Source organism: Ailuropoda melanoleuca, chromosome 7, assembly GCF_002007445.2.
Source record: "Ailuropoda melanoleuca isolate Jingjing chromosome 7, ASM200744v2, whole genome shotgun sequence".
Taxonomy (NCBI): Eukaryota; Metazoa; Chordata; class Mammalia; order Carnivora; family Ursidae; genus Ailuropoda; species Ailuropoda melanoleuca.
Window position 1 is genome coordinate 130,946,673 of NC_048224.1, and position 27,769 is coordinate 130,974,441.

At 40.6% G+C, this 27,769-nt stretch overlaps 1 protein-coding gene across 6 annotated transcripts in view; it reads right to left on the minus strand.

Annotated features, from left to right (window-relative positions):
* Window positions 1-27,769, minus strand: part of NALCN (sodium leak channel, non-selective) — a 288,838-nt gene that overhangs the window by 82,043 nt on the left and 179,026 nt on the right. For all 6 annotated transcript variants that reach the window (XM_034665437.1, XM_019794775.2, XM_019794774.2 and 3 more), the window contains 2 exons: window positions 8,509-8,645; window positions 6,237-6,378 (listed from right to left, as the gene is read on the minus strand). In XM_034665437.1, coding sequence (XP_034521328.1) covers window positions 6,237-6,378; window positions 8,509-8,645 — 279 coding nt within the window. The remainder of the gene's footprint in view (window positions 1-6,236; window positions 6,379-8,508; window positions 8,646-27,769) is intronic.

A 27,769-nucleotide genomic window follows, 5' to 3' on the forward strand; every position in this document is an offset into this window, starting at 1 on the left:
TGCAAGCAAATTACTGATAATCCCAAACCCAAAGTGATTACACAACAAACTATGCAAATAAAATGCAAAAATAAATAACTGATAGGGAATTCCTCCTCTCACATTAGTTGAAAGCGGCAGAACGTGTTTATGACACGGACCCCTGGACACTGTTTGCATATAAAGGGCCTCAAGAAATAAATGTCAAATGAAAAAATGTGCACTCGAACTCAGCTGTATTTTGATCTGAGCTCAAAAACATCCTGTGAAGATTAATAAAAATGTAAGAAAAAGTTTTCATTTATATTTTGTATCTTTTTGTTTCCTCTCCTTGTGGGGAGCGAATCAATCATCCACTGATGCATTTTTAAGCTAAGGAGAGAAGTACATAGGGTTTTCACGTTTGGGCTGATGAACGTGGCTTCTCTCCCCTCCCCTGGAACACACTGTTTGTAACTCTGTGATCCGCCCCCCCACACCGTGAGCCGGAGGCGGCATGTCATCTCCCACTCTTCTCCTAGAGATACGTCCTGAATGGCACTGCAGAGATGCTAAGCTATTATTTTAGAAAATTCTTTCAGAAGAGCAAAAGCGCTAAAGATGAAAACAGGCTGTTCTCCCTCCCTCTCTCTCTCTCTTTTTTTTTTTTGGTGAGTAAACGTTTATCCTGGAAATTATAGATCAGTAACTTGCTATGTACAGTTACTGGAACATCTTATCAAACACTCTATAATCACATAGAAAAATACAAAATGCCGTCTGGCAATCAACAAGGCTTTGTAAAGAGTAAATCTTTCCAGAGCAATTTAATTTACTTCATGAGAGTCTAAGACACTATATAGGCGATGGGGGTAGTCACTGAAATATAAAAAAATCAAACTAAAAGAAAGTCAACAGATTTATGAACAATAAGGAAAATAGATCGGCAATAGCCCTCCACCTATGCTGCTCAAGCTTCCTGCTCCTCTAAGGGGGGTGGAGGGGGTCCTAGCTCAGGTTCCTGTAACACTTTGCTTCCATGCATTTACACATGTTTCTTCCCATTAGACTAAAAGCTTCTAAAGGGCACCACTCACATCTCACTCAGTGCTGAGTTCCCATGGGCCGGAAGAGTGCTGGCTGCATAACAGGTGTTCCGTAAGCATTTGCCGAGTGACTGAGCGAGCGTGAAGACTTATGGAAACGAAAAGGGTAAAGAAAACATAGTAATTACTTGTATCACTTTCCTCATTTTGTACATGTGTTAGCTGGTAATGGCGAAGGCTTACTATGGAAATTGCTATAAGCTTAGCAGAAAGGAGGAAGGTAAGAAAGAGGACAGACATTGCCCCATTATCAGGAAATTACGCTCTGTTCTTTATCACGTGACTTCCGAAACTATACTAGGAAGTGCACGGGCACAAGGTGGGGTCTGGGATAGACCTCATCCGTCTGTCTGTCTCAGGCTGATGTGACCATGTGGATCCCTCATGTTCTCCAGACACTGTGAGGTTCTGACCCCCAACATGGCAACAGCAGTCAAGACATCAGGGCAGAAAGATAGGGGAGTTCAGCTAAAGGGCAGTGAGAGTCCCCATATTGGACTGTGGACTGTGGGGAGATGATTCGCTGAGATGATTCACTGGTTACGACTGAATGGGCTGTTTTCATTACCAGCATTACTGGAAAAGCAAGTTCACATCTCAGTTTACTACCAAGCACTCTATTTAAGAAACCCAGGGTTTAATTTCAATAATATGGACAAAAAATGAATAGAAAACCATTGCCTTCTGCTTGGAAACTAGAAAAACTCCTCTCAAGAGATGCAGGTTATCCTTTAATCAGGAGGACAGGGAACCCCTGGCTGATGCCCCAGGTGGAGGAAGCCGGAGCAGAAAGGGATGGGGGAATTAGCCTTGGGAATGCCCGTTTCCATGGAGTCAGGAAGGGCAGCCATTCACCCTAAGGAAGAGGTGAGAAAGCACTGTTTCCTGTCCTTTTCCTTTAGGATCTGCAACAATAACTTCAAGATTTTATGTTTTTGTTTGTTTTTTTTTATGCAGAGAAGGACAGGTATTTTAAACGACATGATAAAGGTAATCAGAGCTATTTTTAAGAACACAGTTGCTGCAAAGCAAGGTTGCCATGGAGTTACTTATGGTTGTTCAAAGCCAGGGTAATGACTGGGAGAAAATCCTGCCTGGCAGGTGTTTTCACGTTTCCTGCATTGCTCAAAAACATCCCTTGTGTTGTCAGTTTTTGTATTTGTTCTGTTGTTGTTTTGTTTTTTTGTTTTTTGTTTTCGTTTTTTATCCCTTTACGTATGATCTTCCGGTTCCTGGGCACTCAGGGTTTTCCTTGGCAAGAGGAAAGTGATTCCCACCAGTGTAGTGGGAGTTAGAAGTTTCTCCTTACAGGTAATTATTAAGGGAAAAGTTTTATTTTAGTGTTCCTTTTTGTCATGTCATGGGAATCACTGATAAGACAGCCGCTCATTTACTTTTTATTTCTTACTCCTCTTTGAGGAAAAACAGCCTTGATTTGTGTTGTATGGTGCTGGGGGAGTTTCTCCACTTCGAGTGAGAAACCTTGCCATCCACGTGACACTGCCTGGCGTTTCCAAAGGCAGCTGGGGCTGTCACAGAAATTTCCAAGTGATCGCTGAAAAATATTTATCAGAGGAGCTAAGAGGGTTATGCTGTCTGTGCAGCATTTTTGTCGTGTGTTTATGTAATTTTTCATGGCTTTAGGGTTTCTAAATAAAAATAAAAAGGGCTTGGCGTATTTAAAAATACAAAATACCAGACTGCTCCCTCTTCGATTTCTGCTCCCCTTATGTATCCTCAATGCTGAAATTCATTAAGTGGGCTCTCTTTTGGGTGTTCCTGGCTGATGGCCCTCACCAAAAGACAACAAGTTCCAAGTGTTTATGAAGAATGCCAGGAACTGATGGCAGCTGAGGCTGGAAACACTGGGAACTTGAAAGGAGTGAGGTGACTTTCTTGGAGGCCTAAATAAAGCCAAGGCTTTAAGAAGGAATGGTAGCGTGTAACAAATCTTGGTGTGGCCACGCCAGGGTAGCGGCTCCTGAGATGAAGAGAAAAATATGTTCTCTCCATCCCACCTTCCCAACTAGAGCTTGGACCCGGAGAATGAAGCTTACAAGGAGATACATAACATTAGCCTAACTATAGGTCACCTATACAGGAGCCAATTAGGCTTGCATGGGATGAAGGATGACCTAACCATCACTGCTAATTTTCCTCATGTAAGATCACATATGGTGTGTTGGAATCAATGTACAGTTTGGGGACTCCCTGCAGTCTTCAGAAAATTCTAGTCTCTTTTAAGATGCTAAGTAACTTGGATACCACCGAGAAGCAGTGTCTTTGCTAGTTCGTTAATATTTTAGGAGATTATAAGAAAGGCTCAATTGTAAGATTACAAAATAAAACTGTAATTGTTATCTTCCTTTCTGTTAGTTAAAAAGAACTGTCAAATGAGAAGGTAGGAAGAAGCCACAATGATATAAGGACATTAAGGAAATCAGAAATGGCATGTGAAGTTCTCTGACTGGGACCCAACACAGGGATCGCTCGGGGAGGAAGGATGGTGGGCACCCAGAGGGGTGCACAGAATGTGCCCAATTCTCCTCAGACCACACCTGCCAAGAACCTCTTCATTGTCTACCTCACCAATTTCAAAATGCTCTGTTCATGAAGTGTGGGAAATACCATGTTTGCTTTCAAACAGAAAATACATTTTCATGGGCTACTTTCAATTTTGTATTTCCAGTGGGATAATGTTCTTAGTGATTTACAAGAGCATGTGGTGGATTTATGCCCACTCTGGGCTTAACTGCTACCAGCTCTTGGCACTCTTCCTGGAGACAGCTGGTCAGAACCACAGCCCAGGCCGGGGGTTCATTCCACACCTCTGGCTTAAAGTCTGGTTCTGAAATAAAATTTAAAAATAAACAATCTGTGTTCTAGTATGTAAAATGCAATTTCAGGCTGACTGGCTGAAACCAGGGCATTATCTTCCCACTTGATTATCCACCAACACATGCACTTTCATGTCCAAGCCCTGTGCACAGTATCGAATGAAATATAACTGTGGACAAGACACGTGACAAATTTAATAATATTTTAAAAAAACAGTCAAAGTCTTGAGGGTTAAGGATATTGCGTGCATGTGCAAATCACATTTTGTGATATTCCACTCAAAATTTAAAAGCAAAGGAAGCTCTCAGTTGAGATCAATTTCATGGCTTGAAGATTAAGTAGAACAAATATTTCAAAGCACAGAAGAAAAACAGAGACAGCAATCATAAGGAAAAAGATAAGAGGAAAAAAGGAGCAGATGGAAACGTAATCATTGAACAAATAATAAATGAAAAATTCCCTGACAATATCTCATTCTGCAAACTGAAAAGACTCCCCAGTTAGGGCAGTTCTGATGAGAGAAGACATACAAAGTAAATCCTGGTAAGGTTTCTGAACTTTCAGGATACATAGAAAGTCTTAAAAGCTTCCTCAAGCCAGAAAACCTACCAACCAACCAATCACCAAAGAAAAACCTAATTATATTCAAATGAAAGAAAAATGACATTGGCATCAGACTTGTCCTCCGCAAAGTTGGAGAAGAGAGAGAAATAACATCTGTAGGTGGCTGAAAAAAATAAATAAATGCAAACCCTTGAACAAGAAAAGACACACTATAAGGATATCATCATCATCATAGCTGAGAACAAAATCACGGAATTGCAGCAGAGGACCAGATGCTGGGGAGAGGAAAAAGGGAGACGTGGGAAGGGGGTGGAAGAAAAGAAGCAGAGGAGAAAGGCATAGGTACAGTGAAAGCCTAATCCTTGTGGGGTGGAGGGAACAGAGAATTTTGAAGGATGAAGGAGATGGTATTTTATTTTTACATGATAATACAGAAATATGTATTTGATCATAAGTAGCATTAAAAGGGCAGCCACAATTCAAAGGAATAAAAAAATAAACTAGGACTTCTGAAGTAAAACACTTGCAAGTGAATTAGATGCTGTGAGCTCTAATGTTCAAGATATTTTACCAATTCTGTTATTGATCTTTTCTTTCTTTTCTTTTCTTTTTTTTTTTAGAGAGAGAGAGAAAGAGTGAGCAGAAAGGAGGGGCAAAGAGCGGGAGAGAGAGAATCTTAAGCAGGTTCCACACCCGGTGCGGAGCCTGATGTGGGGCTCCATCTCACAACCCTGAGATCATGACCTGTGCTGAAACCAAGAGTCAGATGCTTCACCTACTGAGTCACCTGGGTGCCCCAATCTTTCATTTTCTAATGGTGGAATATGAGGGAAAATTCCCTATCTACTTTTCAATGATAAATAGATAAATCACAACATGAACAAGACAACATACATGGTGATAATTCCTGCCACATACTAATAAGCACATGGTAGTTATTTTGACTGATTTTTGAGAAACTTGCTCTGGTTTTTCTCCCTGGCATAATTGGAATAAACATGGTCTCTTGCAACAGGCAGCATACAGGCCACTGTTAAACCTGGGCTGGCCGTTAGCAATCAGAGTCCTTCTGCATGGGAGGAAATGCAGGGTTGGGGAGGCTCTCTGCCTCTCAAAGTCACAGGGCTGTTATCTGGCATGGCACAAAAGCTGACGTAGACAAATGCAAAATTTAAATTCATAATTTACAAATGTTGGGTTTAATGATTTCTTCTACAAAGAAAATTATTTTCTTCATTATTCTCCTGAGACATTAGATTTCAGGACCCCACATAACCCCCCCCAGTTTTGTAGTACTTTTTTTTTTTTTTTTAAGATTTTATTTATTTATTTGACAGAGACAGCCAGCGAGAGAGGGAACACAAGCAGGGGCAGTGGGAGAGGAAGAAGCAGGCTCCCAGTGGAGCCTGATGTGGGGCTCGATCGCAGAATGCTGGGATCATGCCCTGAGCCGAAGGCAGATGCTTAACGACTATGCCACCCAGGCACCCCAATGCCACCGAGGCACCCATGTAGTTCTTTTCTCTAACATATATGCTTAAGAAAACTTTGGTAATTTGAAGCAGTGAGTCTTACTTTTTCTTAATTTAAATTTTGTTAGTTAACATTTAGTGCAATCTTGGTTTCTGGAATAGAATTCAGTGACTCACCTCTTACAACACCCAGTGCTCATCACAACAAATGCCTTCTTACCCATTCCCCATCTGACCCATCCCCCACACACTTCCCTCCACCAACCCTCAGTTTGTTCCCTGTAGTTAAGATTCTTACTTTTTGGTCAATGTATTTGTTGTCTTCAATTGCAGATCGTTTGGAGTGATCACATGACGAGGAAGACGTGGACGGAAGGCTTCGTAAGAGGCAGCAGGTGTCCTGTTGCTGGCGATCAATGAACTGCTTCATGAAACTTTCCCTTTGCAAATGAAGTACACACACGTCAGGCGTTGTTAATGAAATGGAGCAAGTGATGGCATTTTATAATGATGTGCTTGCCTGAGCTCAGATAAAGGTGACAAAAGTTCATAGAAAATAAGACACATCATGTTAAGAGTGGTGTTTAGATTTCAATAGCAAAGTAATTAACTTAGTGAAAGCTTCCTGAATTTTGTTTTCTTTAAAAAAAAAAAACGTGATGTCACTGAAATAACTTTTAAGCAGTAATATTCATTGATGGTGTTTTGTTGAATCCCATCGTGGTAATACTTTTTTTATCCCAAGACTTGGAAGAATTAGTTCATCTCTCTGACTTCTACCCATCATAAGAATCCTCAAGAGAAAATTTTACATTGAAAGACTCAAAATAACTCCAAAGAAACTTGCTTCATCTGATCTCCAAAGCATGGTGAGAATTCAAATAACATCTTTTCAAATAACCACTAATCTTGAATCTAATTTGTGGCTCTTTTATACTTCCTATTTTCAAGTTAAAATTTTTTTAAAATCAGAAATGCAAATATATTTCCATTTGCATTTTAAATATTATGGCACCATAACAAGTCTCATATTTTTATAACCCCCTCACAGAATTATTTTTAGAACTAGTTACATAAAAATGTCATATATGGGGGCCTAGGTGGCTCAGTTGGTTAAGCGGCTGACTCTTGATTTTGGCTCAGGTCACGATCTCAGGGTCGTGGGATTGAGCCCTGCATCGGGTACCACACTCAGCTCGGAGTCTGCTTAAGATTCTCTCTCTCCCTCTCCCTCCAACCCTCCCCCCACTTGCATGCACGTGCTCTCTCTAATGAATAAATAAATAAAATCATTGAAAAAATGTCATATTTCCATTATGCTAAGTGAAATAAGCCACCCACAAAAAGACAAATGCTATATGATTCCACTTACATGAGGTACCTAGAATAGTCGAATTCACAGAGACAGAAAGTAGAATGGTGGTTACCAGGGTCAGCAGTGTAGGGAACGGGGCGTTATTCTTTAATGTGTATAGATTTTTGGTCTTGCAATAGAAAGAAAAGGGTCTGGATGTTGGCTGCATAAGAACATGAATGTACTTACCACTACTAAGCTGTATACTTAAAAATGGTTAAGATGGTAAATGCAATGGTATGTGGATTTTAGCACAAATTTAAAAAAATTAAATAGACATACAATGCTGAAAAAAATAAAAAATAAAATGTCATATTTCAACTATTTTGGTTCTATTTGTAACTTTTGAGCTACAACTGAAATAATATCTTTTAATTATTAAAAATAAGTGTTTTAAAAGAATCTTTTATGAAAATGCTTCACCGAAGGGCAAAGTGGTAGAAAATCAATTAGTATTAAGTGGGAAATGCCATGTTTTTTCTTTTAAAAATGGAAGACAAGGAGCCATTAGAGCTTGAGGTAAGAGTGTTGGGCAAGCCATTTCACCAGAGTTTTTCTTCTAATGTTGTATCCATGCTAAGTTAAGAAGAGGTTAAGGATGAGAAGGAATGAGGTACCATTCTCTCCCGTAATAGTTATGTTGTTTATGATGCATAAAGAAACAATGACAACAGACTTAACATGCTTTTAAGCAAGTCTTTACAATGCAATACTTGTTCTTTGTCTAAGACGCATTAAAGAATTTGTAAACTCGAAAAAAAAAAGTGGAAGGCAAATTATATTATAATCAGACATAACATTCTAGATGAACGCTGTTATGGTAACAGAGAAACCTGGCTGGTGGCATTTCCGCATTTACTTGAGAATTAAAGGCCACAAGAGTCAAGTTTATCCTTAAATGGCTAAAGGTCAGAGACTGGGGTCTACTTGAGCACCTGTGCCAATTACCCGGGGAGTGGAATCCTTGAGGGGCGTCTCAAGGAGAAGCAGGGGGAAGCAGCCTTCTTGTCTTGGCTAATGCTGCTGTCTGAATATATTGCTTAAAGGGGTCGATGGTTTTTAAAACAGTGCTAGAGAAAGTAGAAATAGAAATAACTGAAAAACAGAAAAAAAATACCCTCTTTCAAACATGAATTTGAAGGAAGGGCTGAATCAGATTTAAGATAAATCCTTGACCGTGTAGGTGGCATATACAATGAAATAAAAGCATTAATACCTGATTTTAGGAACTGTAAAATCTGAAGGAAGCTTTGAGATTTTCACCATTTGCGGTCTGTTTGGAAATTTCTCAAAGATTCGGAGTCGCAAAGGGAGCTTTTCTTTGGTGTCCGCGTTCGCTTCACTTTGCTTTAACTAAAGAAAAAACAGAAAGAAGGAAAGGGGGAACTTAAGTACTCTCGAGTTGTAGACTGCTAGCTTTTTTGGCATCAGGGAAGCGAGTTAGTGCCTGACAGACGGTAGATGGCAGCAGAGCCCCGTCCAATGCCCTTTCTCACCTGCTATCTACCGGCTCTGTGTGTGCTCAAACTTGAACCACCGCGAAAACCAAACCAAAACTGAACCAAGAAAAAAACTAAAACATAAAAAATAATTAGAAGAAAGAATTTAGGTTCTTTTATGCCTAAATATAAACCCCCTTTCACACCAAACATTATTTTGTATTGTCTACTTATCTCTAGCATATACAATGACATAACAATAAAATTCGTTTTATACGTCTATGTCCTAGAATAGGAAGCCAAAAGAACAAAAATAAATGAAACTCCTGAGTTTCCTAAGTGGTAATATTTGTAGAGAGCGAAGATGTCAAGAAAACGGGTCATTTCTTCCAGCAGATTCAAAAAGAAAAGCTCAAAATGGAAACAACACATTTGGTACCTACAGGGAGACTTCTTTATTTCATTGTGAAGATGCTTGGGAATTACTATCTTATACGCCATAAAATGTCTTTGCAAGAAATGACAAGCAAACGGTATTCGTCATCTATCATCTATCTATCTACAAGATGGTTTTTATATTTTTCATATATTTTTTATATTTCTACAAGTTAGTGTTCAGGGAGCCTGAGACTTGACATCACAAACTGGAGGCACTGATGAGCTAAGGAACCATCGTTAAGGCTGGATTCGGCCAGCGGAGCCCTGGCCTGAAAAATGTACTAGGCTGCTTCTACCCATTCTCACTCCGCCTTCTTCCCCCTTGAGGCTGACTTTTCTTGCCGACCTTCCTTATTCCTTTTACTACTCCCTCCTCTCAGGTCTCCCTATAGATGAGGCTAACCTCTCCTGTCCACCCGTCTCCTGTTCCGCCCGCCAGCCTGCGCCTCGGAACACTGATCCTGTTCAGAGGGTCCATCCCATTCAGGCAGCCTCTCTGGCGGGGTTAGGGAAGCATGTTTCAAAAACCGTCAGCTCCTTATCCCTTGCTGGGTGTGCTTTTACTTTATAATTACAGCCTGTCTCCGTTTGTGGAAAGATGAGCAGGGGAGGCTGAGAACATTTTTATAACTTTTGTAACGGGAAGAAAGGTGGCAACTCTTCCCTCCTCCCCAAGTGGGGGTATCCAAGCTGGCCAGAGAGAACATGAACGCTGTGTTTGGGGGAACATCCAATTTCAATACAATACAAGGCTCAGTTGTCCAACTGGTTGTGAGCTCATTGTGAGATTATACGTCTTCTTTCTAGTTCAGAAAACGTGCTTCATTTCTCATCAACTTCAGAAACTGTTCTTACATTTTTGTTTTATGTAATATAAGTTATTTTACCAGAGCCAATGTATGTCTTATTTGATTTGGGGCCTGTCTGTGGATTTCTGATCTAGGTGGTAACCTCATTTAGAGAAGGGGAGACTGTTATTCATTGCCTTCCTCTCTCCCCCGATGGAACACAACACAGCATGCTCCCAAACATCCGATGGCTATTAGCTCCCAAAGGTGCAGAACATACATTGCTGGCATTTCCATGAGATACAGGAAATTTAAAAAATGGCTCCAGGGGTGCCTGGGTGGCTCAGTCGGTTAAGTGTCCGACTCTTGGTTTTGACTCAGGTCCTGATCTCAGGGTTGTGAGACCAAGCCCCGCGCTGGGCTCTGTGCTTGACAGGGAGTCAGCTTGGGATTCTCTCTCTCCTCTTCTTCTGCCCCTCTCCAGGGTGCATGCTCTCTCTTTCTCTCTCTCAAATAAATACATCTTTAAAAAAAAAAAGAAAGAAAAATGGCTCCATATATAAACAAAGAAATTCATGAGGAAGAGTCTCGTTTTCCAAAAATTTATTGGCACAACTGGTAGAAAGATATTTGTCAGTGGTAAAGAGAGCACGCAGAAAAGGAAAAAGCAGTTAATATGTTAAGTCAGACCAGAAAGGCAATTATATAAGGCCAAATACAGACTGAGGAGGTAGAGCAGAAATGAGGTATTTAATTCATGCCTTTGCTGACTCATTTATTTATATATCAGTGCAGTCACTTATAAATCAAATTCCAGAGGCCAGGTTCCCTGCGAAGTTCTGGGGATATAAAAATAACTAAGATACAGTATTTGCTCTCATGGAGGCCACGTTGTAATGGATAGATGGGTCTATAACAGATAATGACAAATATAATAGCTATTCTGGCTGAGTCCAAACAAAGTGCTGGGAGCTCAAGGTGAGGAGCAAAGGGAGAGAGGAAAAAAAAAAAGATGGTGTTTTTATTTCCAGAGGCTTCTCCCGGTATGCTGGAGGCTGGAAGCCCTAAACCAAGGTTTCAGCAGCGCTGTGCTCTCTCGAAGGTTCTAGGAAAGAGTCCTTCCTTGACTCAGCTTCTTGGCAATCCTCGTGTTCCGTGAGCCATAGTGGCATCACTCCATTATCTGCCTCTGAAATCCCAAAGCCTTTTTCCCCGTGTGCTTCTGGGTCTATCTGAGTCCCCTTTTCTTTTCTCTGACAAAATACCAATCATTTAATTTAGGGCCCACCCTAAAGCAGTATGATCTTAACTGATCATGTCTGCAAAAAATCAAATTTCCAAATAAGGTCCCATTCTGAGGTTCCAGGTAGACATGAATTTTGGGGGCACCCTATTAAATCCACTACATATAATAGTTGAAATTCCAGAGTGTGGTGACTTGGACACTGTTTCTCTTTACCCTGAGACTGTCAACGCTAGGAGGACAAGCATCTTAGGAGGACAAGGATCCTTGCAGGGGATGGATGTGTTTCATTATTCATATTCAGGGCTGGCTACAATATTTGACACAAAGTAAGCTAAACAAACATATGTTGAATGAATAATTACACAATCATTGGCAGAACTAAACTCTCTAGCAGATTACTTACAAATAAAAGAAAGGATTTTGGGTTTATCTGGAACGGTAGAGAGATAAGCAGATTGAATACATTTGTTGGTGTTGAGTAAAAGTGTCCCTGGATTCACAGGAGAAAATAAAATTAGACTCTGTGGCATTTAACCTGAACTTAGATCTACCACTGGTGAACTGATAAATGTTTAGAATAAGTTTAGACATAAGATTTTGGAGTATTTAATCAAATATCCTAGAATATGATGGTTAACATATGTAGGTTACCAGTATTAAAATACAGTCCCCTTGCCTCTATGTTTTGTTTTTGTTTTTTTTTAAAGATTTTACTTATTCATTTGACAGAGAGAAACAGCCATCGAGAGAGGGAACACAGGCAGGGGGAGTGGGAGAGGAAGAAACAGGCTTGATCCCAGGACTCCAGGATCACGTCCTGAGCCGAAGGCAGACACTTAATGACTGAGCCACCCAGGCGCACCAGCCTCTATGTTTTTAAAATGGAACTCATCTCATTCTACTTGGTGTTAGAGTTGTTTATACCTTCCCAAACTTGCAAACTACTCAGGGGCAAGATTCTGTTTTTAATTTCTTTCTTTTTTTTTTTTTAAAGATTTTATTTATTGATTTGACAGAGAGAGAGAGACAGCAAGCAGGGGGAAGGGCAGAGGGAGAAGCAGGCTCCCTGTTGAGCAAGAGCCCGATGAGTGGCTCGATCCCAGGACCCAGAGATCATGACCTGAGCTGAAGGCAGCCGCTTAACCGACTGAGCCACCCGGGGCCCCTGTTTTTAATTTACTTCTATAGTACCTTCTAGAGAGTCAAAATATACTAACTGCGAACAAATGCATTAGAATTCATCATGAATTGATCGTGAACTGTAAGACGACAAAGAGCAAAGGAGAAGCTCTTTTTGATGACACACAAGGTTCTTCAGGGTCCTGCAAATCCTCTCCAGCGTCAGGCTCCACAGATGTGCAAACGGGCCCATTCAACCTGACAAGGATGGGCGATGGCAGATACACCCGGTCTCGCTGCAGAGGCACTGGCTAGAATCTTCTACCGGGGGGGGGGCGCATCTTTGTGAACAGCAGCTGCCAAGTGCTCTCTCTGCCATTCACAGTTCAGCAGCATCAACTAGACATGAACAGACACACAGCCAGTAGCCCAGCAAGTCCTCCCCGAGGCGCACCGCTCCCAGAAACATGCCCACACGCACACCACAGGCTTGCCAGCCCACGGCTGTGCCAAACCGTACGCTCCTCCAATGCCCACTGTGGCATATTTACGGATTTGAGTCAATAAACTACATCCAAGCACAAGGATTTGGGTGAATTTTACAAACTAATGTTGAATGAACGAATCCTGACAATGCAAACAAGGACATCCTGAATGATTCCATTTATAGAAAGTTGAAACCACTGCCCTCTCCTGCTTAGTGTCTGGAGAGCGGTTATCCCGAGGGTGGGGTGAAGCATTGTGACTATGAGGGCATGCGGGGTGGGGCTTCTAAGGGACAGCTGATCTTGATCTGGATGCTGGATGTGTTCAGTTGGTAAAAGTTCAGCAAAATGCCTTTTTCTATATAGATAATAGAACCCAGTAACAAGTTAAAAAGAAAAAAGATGATGGAGTGGAGCAAAATCACCTAATTCTAACTTCACTGCTGTGAATCACCATAACCTGGGCCACTTCTCCTTCTCCAGTCCATGATCTTGGCCAAGGTACAAAACGAGAAAAAAAGACCAAAAAGCAAGATGGGACTGGCATGTGTGCAGAGGGTGCAGGGCGGGACGAAGATAAGGCAGCCAGGGTAAAGAAAAATACTGCCTGGTTCTTGGAAGCCACTACCAAGTTTCTTAATACGCGATAAACCGTAGTCTACCTTTTATCCAAATTCTTCCCCTTTCTTGCATTTAAGCACAGATTTCTCCAAGATTAAATGTACTTTGACGCAAATGAGTGAGTAATATGGCTTACGCTGAATATACAGGATAATAATTTAGGATCAGTATACCATACCACAAAAGAAGACCTTCTAATGGATAGTAATTGCAATTGTAAATGTTCACTTAAAAATCATTTCAAAGATCATAACCCTTGAACGGAAGGAACCTAGCGGAGCAAACCCAAGATTTTAGTCTTTATGTCGAAAACACGAATGTAAAGACCAGCACAAAGGAAAGAGTTTATAATGGCTTCAACGGAGCACGAAGTCTGGCTGCAACGAATAGATCAGATGATAGATTTGTAACAGACTCACATGGTTAAAAAAAAAAAACCCACATTTGCAAAAAAGAAATCAGAATCAAAGAGAAAAATTCAAACCTTGAGCTTTAAAATATATAAATCATCTAAGCTCAGTGCTATTCTACGGCTCAGCATCTGTCTTGCCGAGATATCATTACACGTTGGGCGGCTGAAAGCCTTTTGCTTTCCTTGTGCTTCTCAAGAGAGTTGGGTGTAATTGCTCTGCATGACACATACCCTGTTCTGCCTCATCGCTTCCATCTTCCATATTCCAGCCTGTGCTTTCTTCTGTTAAAATATTCAAACATTATTCAGTTTTCAGTTCCTTTCTAAACGCTGCAACAAATAACTGAATTGAAGGATTATGTTAAATAAAAATTTTTGTAATTTCTGGTGTGCTTTTCTCAAAGAAAACAATTTAAAAGACATTCAGACTTGGGAAAGAGTTCTCGTTTAAAAATCTAGCTCATGCTAGTTTGAAAAATGTGCATAGACCTGTAGGTTAGTGTAGCTGAAGAGTATTTTTTGGCAGTTCTATCTATGAAAAATGGCCACATTATGGGCAATCTGGAGAAAGAAGTTCCTCTTTGTCACCTGAGTAAATTAAGGCTGAATTCTCCTTGCTTCTTTATACAATGGCTTTGGCCAGTTTTGCTCGATCTATACATGACACAGTAATTCAGAACTGAGACTCTTCCTTTAAGCATAAACTTTTATTTCTCCAGCAAGTTTCTCTTGCTATGTCGCATGTGTGATTTTACAACCCCAACTGCACGGCGTCTGGGTTAAAACACTTGGGATATCTGGAGTAATGAGCAAACATGTTGGTCTTTGTTAATATCCCCGTGTCCCTGTGTTCCTATTAAGCCTCAATCTGAAATATAAAGAACATTCCTCACTAGACTGTTGAGTCCAATAAAGAGTTTCTTAGTAGGGAGGACATTTTCTTTTTTTTGCCCTGGGCAAAAGGCTGAATATAAGACAGCACTACTATACGCTTTAAAAAATCTTTCCCTTAAAACATGTTTGAAGTTGCTAATTCTCCCCCCCCCCACCCTTTTACAAAAAGTCTGGACTACATCCAGTACTTCCAAGGTCAAATTGCGGTTTTATTGATACACACTGGAGGGCTCTATTTCTTGGCTTGTGGGCCATTGAAGATACATTTTAATATGACAGCTGGCACCCCAAAATATTCCAAGTAGCTTTATAACATCAGTTGATTAATGGCATGTGGTGTTTCTTTTCCTACATCTCTCAACAGACTCGGAGGTGTTACTTATTCACCCTTACAGCGTGCTCCTGAAGAAAACGGGGGAGAGGAGGTGTGTTCTGGGAGGAGCTGGTGCCCTGGGGAATTAGGTGGCTGTTCTGTACTTCCAGATTAGGGAGACCAGCAGAGCACTTATGGAGGGCTCTTACTTTTATAGAGTCTTATGTACATCCCTAAGATGTACACAGCACCGAACCTAAGATCTTACAGGCTTGAAATGTCCTTCAGGTTACTTTGTGAAGCAATGTGAATACCAGTTGCAACAAGGCTAGCCTAGCAGAAAATGCTAACAAATTAGTAAGAGGGAAAAAAACCACAACTATTCAAAAGGAGAATACCAAATTATGTTGAATGGATAACTTTTCCTTATATGATTGTCCCTTGAAATCCTATTAACGGACTTAATGATTTCTTAGAGATAGTAGTAAAGAACACAGTTTGCTTTTGTATGTTTTCTAGGTCCCAAACACCTCTATTTTACATTATATTTCTCTTGGGTTATTCAACCGAGACACAGTTGTTTCCATTAGGAAACTTACTGAGTCATAGAAACATGTTCATTATGATAAAAAATGCATTTTTTTGCTCCACTTCAGATGAAATTATATTAGAATTCCATGTAAACTAGGTAATTGGTTCTTGTTATAAGACGAATATTCAGTAAGTAATAGGAAAAAACCCACACCAAAGGGAATTCAGTATATACACACACACATATGTATGTGTGTATATATATATGTATATATGTGTGTACGAGTATATGTGTGTGTGTGTGTATATTTATGCTCACATAATTGTCCTCCCTGTTTTGATTTAGAAAACACAAGAGAAAACACAGTCTACATAAAAACAGTAAAAAAAGTAAGAAGATGTGGATTTAAATTTTTGTTCAGTTTTATAATCCCTTAACCTCTTTGGATTTCAAAGTTCTCAAGTGAAAAATGAGGATCTTCCTTCTTTTATATAAATGCCAGATATATAAGTGAGATAGCATATTGCCTGTAATTTGAATTACTCAAGGGAAATGTGCTATAAAAACCAAAGTATCACGATGCCACAGGAAGTGCTCGCTCTGCGGGAAAATGCTCTCATCTCAGCGAGGGGGGATGAACGCAGAAGACGCCCGCACGCTGGCCTGTCCATCCATCCCCTCTCCTCCATCCAGCGTGGGACGCCCTCAACCTTTCCCACTCTCCAGGTTCTGCCCCTTCGCCGTGTTGTTTATTTTCTCAAGACTCTTGATTTACATAGAGGGTGGTGAACATTTCTCCTGATCTAGTGTTCTTCCCTATCCCCTTCCCTTTTCAAACTCCTCAGAAGAGTTGTCTGCGTCTGCCTGCGCCCGCCATGTCGTCTGCCTGCGCCCGCCATGTCTGCGGCTCTTCTGTGCTAAGTGCCCACTCATCTTCCATCCTCTCTGGTTCACGTCTCTCCCCAGCACCTCGGGGGCTGCTCTCATCAGTCACCCACATTTCCCACGCTGCTTTACCCAGCGGCCACTCGGGCATCCTGTTTTTTTGTTTTTTATCTCATGCCACTCCTTAAACGCCCCTGCCTGGGCTTCCATCTTAGTCCTGCCCCTTGATCCCAGTTGTCTTTTCAGAACACTTGAAAAACAAGCACCATCATGTTCCTGGTTCTTAGAGTAACTCAAGGATGGTCAATTGTGTGTAGAAGCAGTTTGAATCTTCTTAGCACAGCATAACCGCCCCCCTCCGCCCCCATCACAGCGTGCCATCCTTGCTCTGTATACTCCAACAATATTGGCTAGCAGGTCCCTCCACAATCTTACTTCAGGTCACGCATGTGTGTCTCCTAACATCCTGCCTTGCAGCCCCCCTCCCCCGCTTGCAACACACGCTCCTTCTACAGTCGGTTAACACCGTCAAAAACCCATCTCCTCCAAGAAGAGTTCTCAGAATAGTAATAACTGGTAGATGAAGTAGTAAACCTGAGTGCTAGACGCTATGCTGACCATGTCCCATCGCTAACATTACTCAATCCCCAGTTTAGCCCTTGGGTGTAGCTCCATGCTCTACCATGTTACAGACATGGAAACTGAGGTCACAGGAGCTTAAATCAGCTGCCCAAGGTCACACAGCTGCAAGTGGGAGCACTGGGGTGTGACTGCAATCTTTCTGATTCCAGAGCCTGAGCTTCTAAAAACTGTTTTATATGGCCTCATCAAAACAACATTTTCAAGCAATAGATGCATTTTGCCTTCTGCAATTTTGTACCTGCCATTTCTTGAATATGGAATATTTTCTCCCACTTTGCTAACAACACTCGATTCATCATTTTTAGACACATCTTCCTTCCCTGCCTCCAATCTGAGTTAGGCATGTCCTCCCTGACGTTCCTTGCATTTTCTTCAACTTTCGTGCTCAGAGCTTTATGCCATAACTCCTAATTATGTGCATCTCTCCTCTATTAAGATGGCACATTTTAAATTAAGAGCAGGACTCTGTGCCCTGTGGCCTCACACTGTATTTACACACACAGGACAAAGATAACACAATGGGAATGAGATGGAGAACAAAAAAAGCAGAATCAGTGGTGTCCCATAGACAGGCCAAAGCAGCCCATTTGTGATATTTCTCCTCATTTTATTTTCCTTTTCTTAGGGTCTTTACAAGGTGGAAGAAGCCATAATAGCCATCACAAACCAGAGTCCCAATTTCAGAGGGGTTATTTCACTGATAAAGATGAAGAAAGAGAAATGACAAGTCTCATCAGATTTTCTATTAGAAACAAAATCATAGAAAGTGTCTGGCTCCTGATGAAATGTATGCTCTCAACTTTTTAAGATCAAAAAAGCATAATTAACTACAAATTCTACACGACATATTCATGGTATAAAGTTTCACAGATATATGCATCTTTGCACAAGGCCACATAGTAGCCATTTTATATTTACATGTTGTGTATTGGAGTTTATCATAGAAAATTCTTATCTTATTTAAAAAGTAAACACAACTTCATGTTGAAATCATTTTAAACTTACATAAGAGTTGAAAAGATAGTGCAGAGTTCCTGTCTGCCCTTGACCCAGCTTTTTCTTATGTTCGCATCTTACGTAACCATAGAACATTTATCAAAACTAAGAAATTAACCTTGGTCAAATACTTTTAATGAAAGTACAGAACTTATTTGGAATTCCCCAGTTTTTGTATCAGTGTCTTTTTGTTTTCAGATCCAGTGCAGGGTAACACATTATATTTCACTGTCATGTCTTTTGAGGCTCCTCTAAGCTGTGACCGTTTCTCTTATCTTCCCTGTTTGTAAATGACCTTGACAGTTTAAAGGAGTACTGGGCAGGTAACTTGTAGAGTGTCCCTCGGTTTGGGGTTGTCTGATGTTTTCTCATGATTTGACTGAGGTTATGGCTTTAGGGGGAAGAATATCATGGAGATGATAGGCTTTTCTCATGATATCAGGGGGAGCATGACACCAGAAGCCTTAATATTGGTGATGGCAACTGTAACCGGGGGTAAATTGTGTCTACCGGGTTTCTCTACTCTAATGTTATAGTGTCTTTACACTACACTTTCCTTACACTACAAGGTAGAAATAAGTCACCAACACCTGGCCACAGTGAGAGACAGAAGACTTAAGGTTTATCTCCTAGGAGGGAGGAGTATCAAAGAATTTGTAGACCCATGTTAAAACCATTGGAATAATTAAAAAAAGAGAAAGTTTTAAAAGGAGAAACCTGGAGGTCATGCAAATACCCTATTTCTTCTTAGAGTTTCACACTAATTTCAACATCCACCAGTAGATCCTACTGGCCACAATTGTAACTGTAATGTTCTAATGGTGATTTTCTATTTCCCTCATTTATTATTCTATTATTTCTATTTCTATTTACTTGGGATTATTCTGTGAGGAAGAGTTGGCACCTCTCCATTTTTAAATTCAATCATTTACTAATACGTAAGTATGAGTTTGGTTATTTCATTCTTTGGTTAATCATCCAATATCATTGTTATTTATTTTATTGCTCTAATTGTTCCTGCTTTGGCCACTGGGGCTCTTTCAGCTGGCTCCTCTGCTTCAATATACTTTTTCTTTTTCTTTTTTTTTAAAGTTCTTCCTTACTTTCTGGGCTTCACAAAATACTTAGGTCTTATCTTGTGTTTCCCCTGACTGAGCTGGAGAATCAGCCATTTCTCCACAAAGAGTCCTGATTTGCTTTCCTGGAGAATGGTATTTAGAAATGAAAATCTTGCCACTGAGTTTGCTTGTCGTACTGGCATGGCACTGCTTCCATGCTCACTTGGAGGAAAGAGCTAGGGAATGCATGGATGTATATAGAACTGTGCTAAACACACATATCTATACTTACCACCTACATATGGATGGATGGCTCTTATGTAACCTTAGATCATCTATATGCATCCATCCACATATCTAGGTGTCTGTCTATGTATCTATGCATCTATCCATCTTCTATCTTAAAATAAACTGAGTTCATAAGACCCATCCAGCCATAGGGTTCATTCTGGTTCATTCATCTCCCCTTTGCTTATTTGTAACTTCTTTCTCTGACAGTGTGACATTATCTACAGTAAATTTCCTTATTTGTTCCACCTTCGTGTACATATAACTAGTATCAGGAATGGTACCACACTTTAAACTGGAGGTATGGAAGAGACGTATCTTGTAGTCCCCACATTGGGGTCTTCAACCTCAGCTGTGTTCTGTCTCCTTAAGTAATTCCTTTTCAGGCAACAATCATGCATTTTCCAAGTACCATTCCTGAGTATGCTTATGGCAGATTGTAGAGCTGTTCAATTTTGCAGACTTTGATAAAAAGGCTTATTAGATGCACTATGAAAATTCACATTAATCAACATATTTTATGCAAAGCAAAATGGAAATAGGAATAACATCAAACCAAATAGCATGCATGTACATTTCTCATTTCCTAGAAATAATCTAAGTCATTCTTTTGTTAATATCAGAGTAAAAAATATTTGATTGTCATATGGCTGTGTGTGAGAATGCCAGACACGCCCCATCTCCTACTGTGCCTACTACTGAGCAAGCACACTGAGTAGAATATAAGAAAAGGCCAAGAATGAACTCATTAACCCTCAAGAACAGGAAGCAGAATTACGAGTAAATCAAAGGAAGACGGTTGCTATTCTTAAACAAATTCCATACATTTCCCTACCTTTTATTAAAAATCAATCGAGTTCAATCCAGTCTCCTACCTGATTCAGAGCTTCCCCTCATCCCTACCCCACAGAGCTACAAGAGTGACTTCTGGTCTGAAACTTGGGAAGGAACATGGTCCCTTCTTTTACTGTTCCACATCTTTTGGGTCTAGCTCCTCCAGAGCAGAGGCCAGGGTGGAGAGTTAGGAGAAGGGATTGTCTTAGGAAACCAGTAACATTTCAGGGTGGCCCTCTTTGTCTGGATCTGAACCTGTTAGAAGCTGACGGCTTTCTGTAGGGATGACCAGCATTGTAAACAGTCAGAGACATGAAATTCTGGCCTAGAAGGAATGGGGTTGACTAGCTGGACCAATCAGACCTTCTCTCGTTGGGAGCGTGAACTTGAGATAGAGTGTTGATTATTTGTAACAAAACCCAAGGTCAAAATCTACATGGAGAAACTCAGAGAGAGGTTACTTGTGTTGGGCTAACAGTAAGGCACCTGCAGTTATTAAACAATTTTCTTCAAGGCTGTAGTATCTCTTTTCTTCCCACTTTATACAATCTCACCCAGATTCACAACTTGCACTGTTATGTCCATAGAGAGAACATCACTAGAACTGAAGAATCAGAGAGGATGAGGGTTTTTGTCTTGTTTCTTCACTGACTGACAGATGGTAGGCATGGGCTATGTGAAGACTACATTGAACATCCATTTGTATCTCTAGCCAGCCATCCAGCCCTCACTCCTGAACTCCAGATGTACACATGCAGCCGTTAGGTGTCTCCACTCAGTCTCAAACTCATCACAACACGCCCAAGATGGAGTTGTTGATCTTTTCCCTTGAATAGGATTCTGTGCTAATGTTTCTTGCTTCAGTGAATGTTATCATCATCCATCCAAGGAGATGAACCTGAAACCAAGAGTCACCATTGAGACTCTCACTTATGTCCTTAAACCCAAAGTATATGGACTGAGACTCAGAACAAAGAGCAGATGGACCGTGTTAAACTTAAGTCCAAAAGGAGTCAAGGCAGTGACAACATCTCCACTGTATTCACATTCGAGTTTAGGTACACACAGGGTTTAACACTCCTTATAGGCTTCACTCCTTATAGTCTTAACATGGCTACGAAAGAGTCCTTTTGCTATTCATAAAACTGAAAACCAGTTATCTGTCATACTTCTTCCTTAGAACCGTAACAGTCCAGTTTCCCACACTGTGAAAGGATAAAGAAAAAATATTGCCGTTCATTAAGAAAAAAATGTGTTCTCTTGATTACAGAAAGCAGAAGGATAAAGTCCCCAAAGCTAAGCAGTAGGCATAGGGCTGGACGTGCTGAGTTCAGGCAGAGCTGAAGGGGGAGCTTGTCCCCCAGTTTGGGCATGTCTTCCCCCACAAACCTTCCCATTTTTTAAAATTGAGGGGTTGTCTTTCAGAGTGCTATGGAAAAAAATGTAATGAAAGTAATTCTGAATTAACACAATTGTAGAATGATGTAACCGACAGCTCACTGATGGAGACAAGTCATTTTATGTTTGTTCAAAGGCAAGAGAGACTTAAGGTAATTTATAAAAAGTCCTGAGTGCCAGTGGAATGGGGCAAAGGACAAGGTTTCTAAAGGTGATATGGTTTGAGTCAATCATTCATGGAATGAAAATTTGGAAGGGCTTAGAGAAACTCTTCTTCCAAGAAAGTCTCAAATTTATACAACTCACTTTTTATGGCCTTATTTGATGAAGGGTGATGGTAAAGATACGAGCGGCTGAGAAAGCTGCTCTTGGTTGGTGCAGCTGGTCTGCATCCCGAGGTGCACCCGTTACCCCCCATTATGCCATGCTCTTCGCTCCTTACTTCCCAGCTCCTAAAGGGAGCACTTCTTCTGGAGACCAGAGACCAAGGCTCTGGTGGCTGTGTTCGTTCCTGCGGGGTGTTGTAACAAAGTACCAACACTGAGTGCCTTAAAACAACAGAAATGTTTTGTCTCACAGTTCTGAAGCCTGGGAGTCCAAAATCAGGGTGTCTGTGGGCTTGGTGCCCTGTGAGGGTTCTAAGGGAGTGTCTGTTCCATGCCTCTCTCTTAGCTTCCGATGATGGTCGGCAATCCTTGATGCTCCCTAGCTTGTAGACACCTCACGGTGTCTGCCTCTTCATCACATGCTGTTCTTGTCTGTCCGTCTCTTCTTTAAATATAAGGACACCAGTCAGAGTGGATTAAGGTTCACCCCAAAGACATCATCTTAACTTGATTACATTTGCCAATACCCCATTTCCAAATAAGGTCACCTTCACAAGGACTAGGGATTCGGGGTTCAATATGTCTTTTTGAGGGATACAACTGAATGCACAACCGAAGGACATAAATTCTAAGAGGTACCTCCTCTGTTTGATGTCCCGACCCCTGCCTATTGCTAGTTTAACTCCAAAATTCCGGTTGGCTGTTTCCCCTTTTTGCATTGACTTTTGGATTTCTAGGCGGTGTCTAACACTGACAATTGATTATCCCCAAATTTTGAGCGTCTGTTGTTACCTCCTGGCTTGCACCCTGATCTGAACAGTGTTCAGCCTTAGACACTTCATCTCTTTGAACGGATCTTAGTGCTGTTCATGTATTTGTTGACATAAGAATTTACCCTAAACAAAGGCCTAACAATGAAACAATTTCAGAAATAGCCAAGCAAATACTATATAAGATGACCTCCTGAGGCCTAAATTATGGAAAATTATGGGGAGTTATATGTAAATTAACAACTGAAGAGTCCATTTCTGGAGTGGCTTCAAGTGGAGTCAAATAACGTCAAAGGCTTCCAGTAAACACCATTTCTCTACCCCCAGCCGCTAATGATTTGTAGCTTCTTGGCGGTATTGATCCTCTGGCCCCCGGGGCAGCTCAGTGTTTCCTGGAGCAGCAGGAATCCTGGATGTCTGATTCCTCCAACTGCCTGGGATTCCCAGCTGTTGACCCGTGTGTTGTGCAAACATCACTTTCCACGCCTGCCACAATGGAAGAAAAGGTTGGCTAGCCTGATAGTAAATAGTGGTGACGTATCTAAAAGCATTAAGAATCAGCCAGTGACGAGTGGTCTTTCTAGAAGCTTTGAGGATGACAAGTCTGAGAAGAAAGGATTGGCAATCCATCTTCACTTCTTAGCTGTCATACACTGCTTATCTCCTAGAACCAACTTTCACTCTAGTGCCTGAGCTTGCTGTCATCATTGTCACCTACCACCTCCTTACTGCTAACATGGCTGCCATTTTTTCATTAATTTGTTTTTAAGTTGTGATAAAAAACACATAACATAAAATGTACCATCACGGTCAGTTTTAAGGGTACAGTTCAGTAGTGTTAAGTACATTCAAAAGACCTTCAGCATTTTTTCATCTTGCAGAACTAAAACTCTGTAGACACTGAACTTCCCATTGCCCCCGCCCCCTGGCTCCAGGCAGCCACCATTCTACTTTCTGTTTCTATGAACTGGACTCCTCTAGGAACCTCACAGAAGTGGAATCATATAGTACTTATTTTTTGTCACTGGCTTACATCACTGACACAATGTCCTCAAGGTTCATCCATGCTGTATAGCATGTGTCAGGATTTCCTTCCTTTTTAAGGCTGAATAATATTCCATTGTATGCATACACCACATTTTCTTCACCCATTCATCTGCTAATGGACATCTGATTTGCTTCTACCTCTTGGCTACTGTGAATAATGCTGCAACAAACATGGGTTTGCAAATATCTCTTCAAGACCCTGATTTCAATCCTTTTGGATATATACCCAGAAGTGGTATTGCTGGATCATAACTATTTTTCATTTTTTGAAGAACTTCGTACTGTTTTCCAAGGTGGCTGCACATTCTCAGCAATAGCAGACAAGTGTTCCAATTCTCCATATCCTTGCCAATACTTTTCATTTTCTAGTTTTTTAGTAGTGGCCATTGTAATGACTGCAAGGTTGTATCTCACTGTGGTTTTGATGATTAGCAAAGCTGAGCAATTTTTCATGTGGTTCTTGGTCCTTCTTATATCTTCTTTGGAAAAATGTCCATTCAAGTCCTTCGCTACTTGTTTTTTGCTGTTGTTGAGTTGCAGAATTCTTTATATATTTGGATATTAACCCCTTATTAGATATACGATTTGCAAGTATTTTCTACCATTCCATAGAGTGTCCTTTTCACCATGTTGATTGTTTCTTTTGTTGCACAAATGTTTTTAAGTTTGACGTAGTCCCATTTGTCTATTTTTGCTTTTGTTATGGGTTCTTTTGATATTATATCCAAGAAGTCATTGCCAATTTCAACGTCATTCAACTTTTTTGTAATGTTTTCTTCTAGGAGTTTTATAGTTGTAGGTCTTACATTAAGTTTTTTATTCCATTTTGAGTTAGTTTTTGTATATGGTATAAGGTAAGGTTCCAATTTGCATGTGGACATGCAGTTTTTCTAGCATCACTTATTAAAGAAACTTTCCTTTTCCCATTGTGTGGTTTTGATACCCTGTTGAAGATCATTTGACCATAGACATGAGGATTTATTTTTGGGCTCTCTTTCTTTTGTTCCACTGATCTATAAGTCTATCTTTATGTCAATACCATGTTGTTTAATTATTGTAGCTTTGTGATATGTTTTGGGATTAGGGAGTGTGAGGTTTCAACTTTGTTGTCCTTTTCAGAACTTTGTTTATTTGTTTGTTTGGCTGTTTGGGGGCCTTTGAGATTCCACATGAATTTAAGGATTTTTTTTTTCTGTTTGTGCAAAAAAGTACATTAGGATTTGATAGGGATTGCACTGAATCTGTGGATCACTTTGGGTAGTATGAACACTTTAATAATATTAACTCTTCCAGTCCATGAACATAGATGTCTTTCCATTTATTTGTGTCTTCTGTAATTTCTTTCAGTGATGTTTTGTCTTTTCAGTGTAGAAATCTTTTACTTCCTTGGTTAAGGTTACTCCTCAGTATTTCATTCTTCCTGATGTTATTACAAATAGAAGCGTTTCCTATGGTGACATTTTTTCACCTCTCTGAAGTCTTTGAGACTGTTGACCATAGTCTCCTTCTTGAAACACTTTTACCTTTGGATTTGATGACAAACACATTCTGGACTTTCCTCCTACCTCTTGGGCTGTGACTTCTTATTCATATTTCAGGCTCCTTCTCATGGCTTATACAATTCATGTGTTGTTCCTAAGGAGCCATGGTAAACTTAGGACTTCTAAAGGTTTAAATTACCATTTGCATGTTGATTTTTGCTCCTCTCTAATATCTCTTTCAGCCCCAAGACTCTACCTACCTTCTATCTACCCACAGACTTTATTTCATAAATATCTCCCAGGCATCTCATGGTAAATATGGCCAGTTCCCTCCCCCCAGATAAACCAAACCAAACCCCTCTTTCTTTCTTCTCTTGTGCTCTCTGTGTTGGTATACTTCGGGCAATCTAGAAACCTGGGTGACACCCTGGTCTCCTGCCTTTGCTCTTCTCTTAACTTGCAACTGGTCACCAAATCCTACTCACTGTATTCTCTCCTTTGTATTCCACCACCCCTGCTATGTTCCCTTACTTCAATTTCCTTTGGTTGAGGCTGCAATCATCTCATTTGGCTCAGGACCCATGCTCCTATCATCAGTCTAGGGCCCCTTCAGTCCATTCCCTATGCTGACGTTGGAATGTAGGGGACATTATGTCACTCTTGGGCTTAAATGCCCTTAGGACAATACCTAAAATGCTCAGCACTGCTCACAGCTTTTCATCTGCAGCTCCCTGCTCATTTTTCCAACACACCATTTCTCCCTTGCTCAACACTTGAATCACAGTGAACTTGTAGTGGTCTCCAGAAAACCACTATGCTTTTTCTTGCCCAAAGAAAAAGTTTCTGTTCTTATGGTCTTGAGTGCCCTTCCTCGTGCCACTTTCTCCTAATCCCCTTCACCCAGATAGGCATTACCTCAGATTTTAGTCTACATCATCCTTGTGATAAAACACCTCTGATTTCATCGTCAAAGTTGTGTGTGTCTCCTATGTGTTCACAAGCCCCTCACAGTATCTGTTTGCATATCACTTTCTCCCACAACCTCACAAACAACTTAAGGCAGGAACAATATCTTGGTCATCATTATGCCCCTTGCCCCTAACACAACATTTGAAGCACAGTAGATAAGTAGTCAGACCCCAGGATTACAAAACAGGTAGATCTCATCTCTGAGCAGTAACATCCCATCTATAAAAGGGATACCTCATATGACCTTAGCTTGATGCCATTACATATTTGAATCACGCTGCCTTCCTCCCTCACCCCCCCACACGGGTTCCTGGCTCCCTACGCCATATTCTCATTATAATTTGACCTTCAGTCTATACACCCACAGGCAGAGAAGATGTTGATCCACAAATGTAAGCACATCGTCCAACCTACTTTCTAGACACACATCTCATAATGAATGAAGGAACTGGTTCTCTGAGTAGGCATCGTGATGTCCTTTGGTGAGGACACTGGATTACAGTCAGAGAGCCCATGTTATTCCAACTTAGGCACCCACAAATCGTATGAACTTGGGCAAGAAATGTTCTCCTTTCAGTGTTAGTTTCTGTGTCTTTAATATTCAGCATAAAATCCAATAATTTAATATGCAGTGCCTTGTATGAAGTAGTTTTCAATAGGTGATATTTAAGATCACAGAATTATGTCACTCTTTTATGTTACACTAGGTTGAATGAATTCACTCATGGGCAAAATACTGAGAAGACTGAAGGCCTGACCTGGATCAGGAGACAGGAAACAGTGCTGAGCTGAATGGCACACTCCCCAACACCTGTCTCTGTGCAACTGCCCTCCATCTGGAAAGACCTCCATATAGACACAAAGCAGAGATGAAAGTGAAAGCTCCCAGGTAAGGGTAAAGAGAAATATTCCCCTAGAGCTCATATTTTAAAAGGAATATAATTAAAAAAAAATCACAGTCATAAGAGAGAAAGGCTCTTTCACATGTCCATCCTCACTATGCAGTGGACACCACCAAAGACCAAACATCATCAAATTTGAACCAGGATTCAAATGAGACTTGATACAGCACTGGGGAAACAGTTTTAATTTCAGAGTTTTGAATTTAATCTAAATAGACTATCTATACTTCTCCTTTCAAAGATTCTTTCCCTGAGGCTTCTCTGTGGGTTTTTTTTTCTCATAGTTTAATGAATTTTATACTGCTTGAAAGAAAACGCTTTATATCTGTCTTGCACTGAATTTGCAAAAATCATTAAAGCTGCGAGGATTTTTTTCATTTTTGAAGTTTGCAAAACTCCACCTACATTTCCAGTGTCTTTGCTAGACCACTGAGGATCGAGGTCACTGTCTCCTACTACTGTTCAGAGGACAGCATTGGGTCAAGGAAATTTTTAGCTTATATGCAAACTGAATTGGCTTCTCAGTAGCCAAATTACACATTCACAGACAATTTCATTTCTAGTCAATTTTCAGATCTTATGTAGAAAACCATT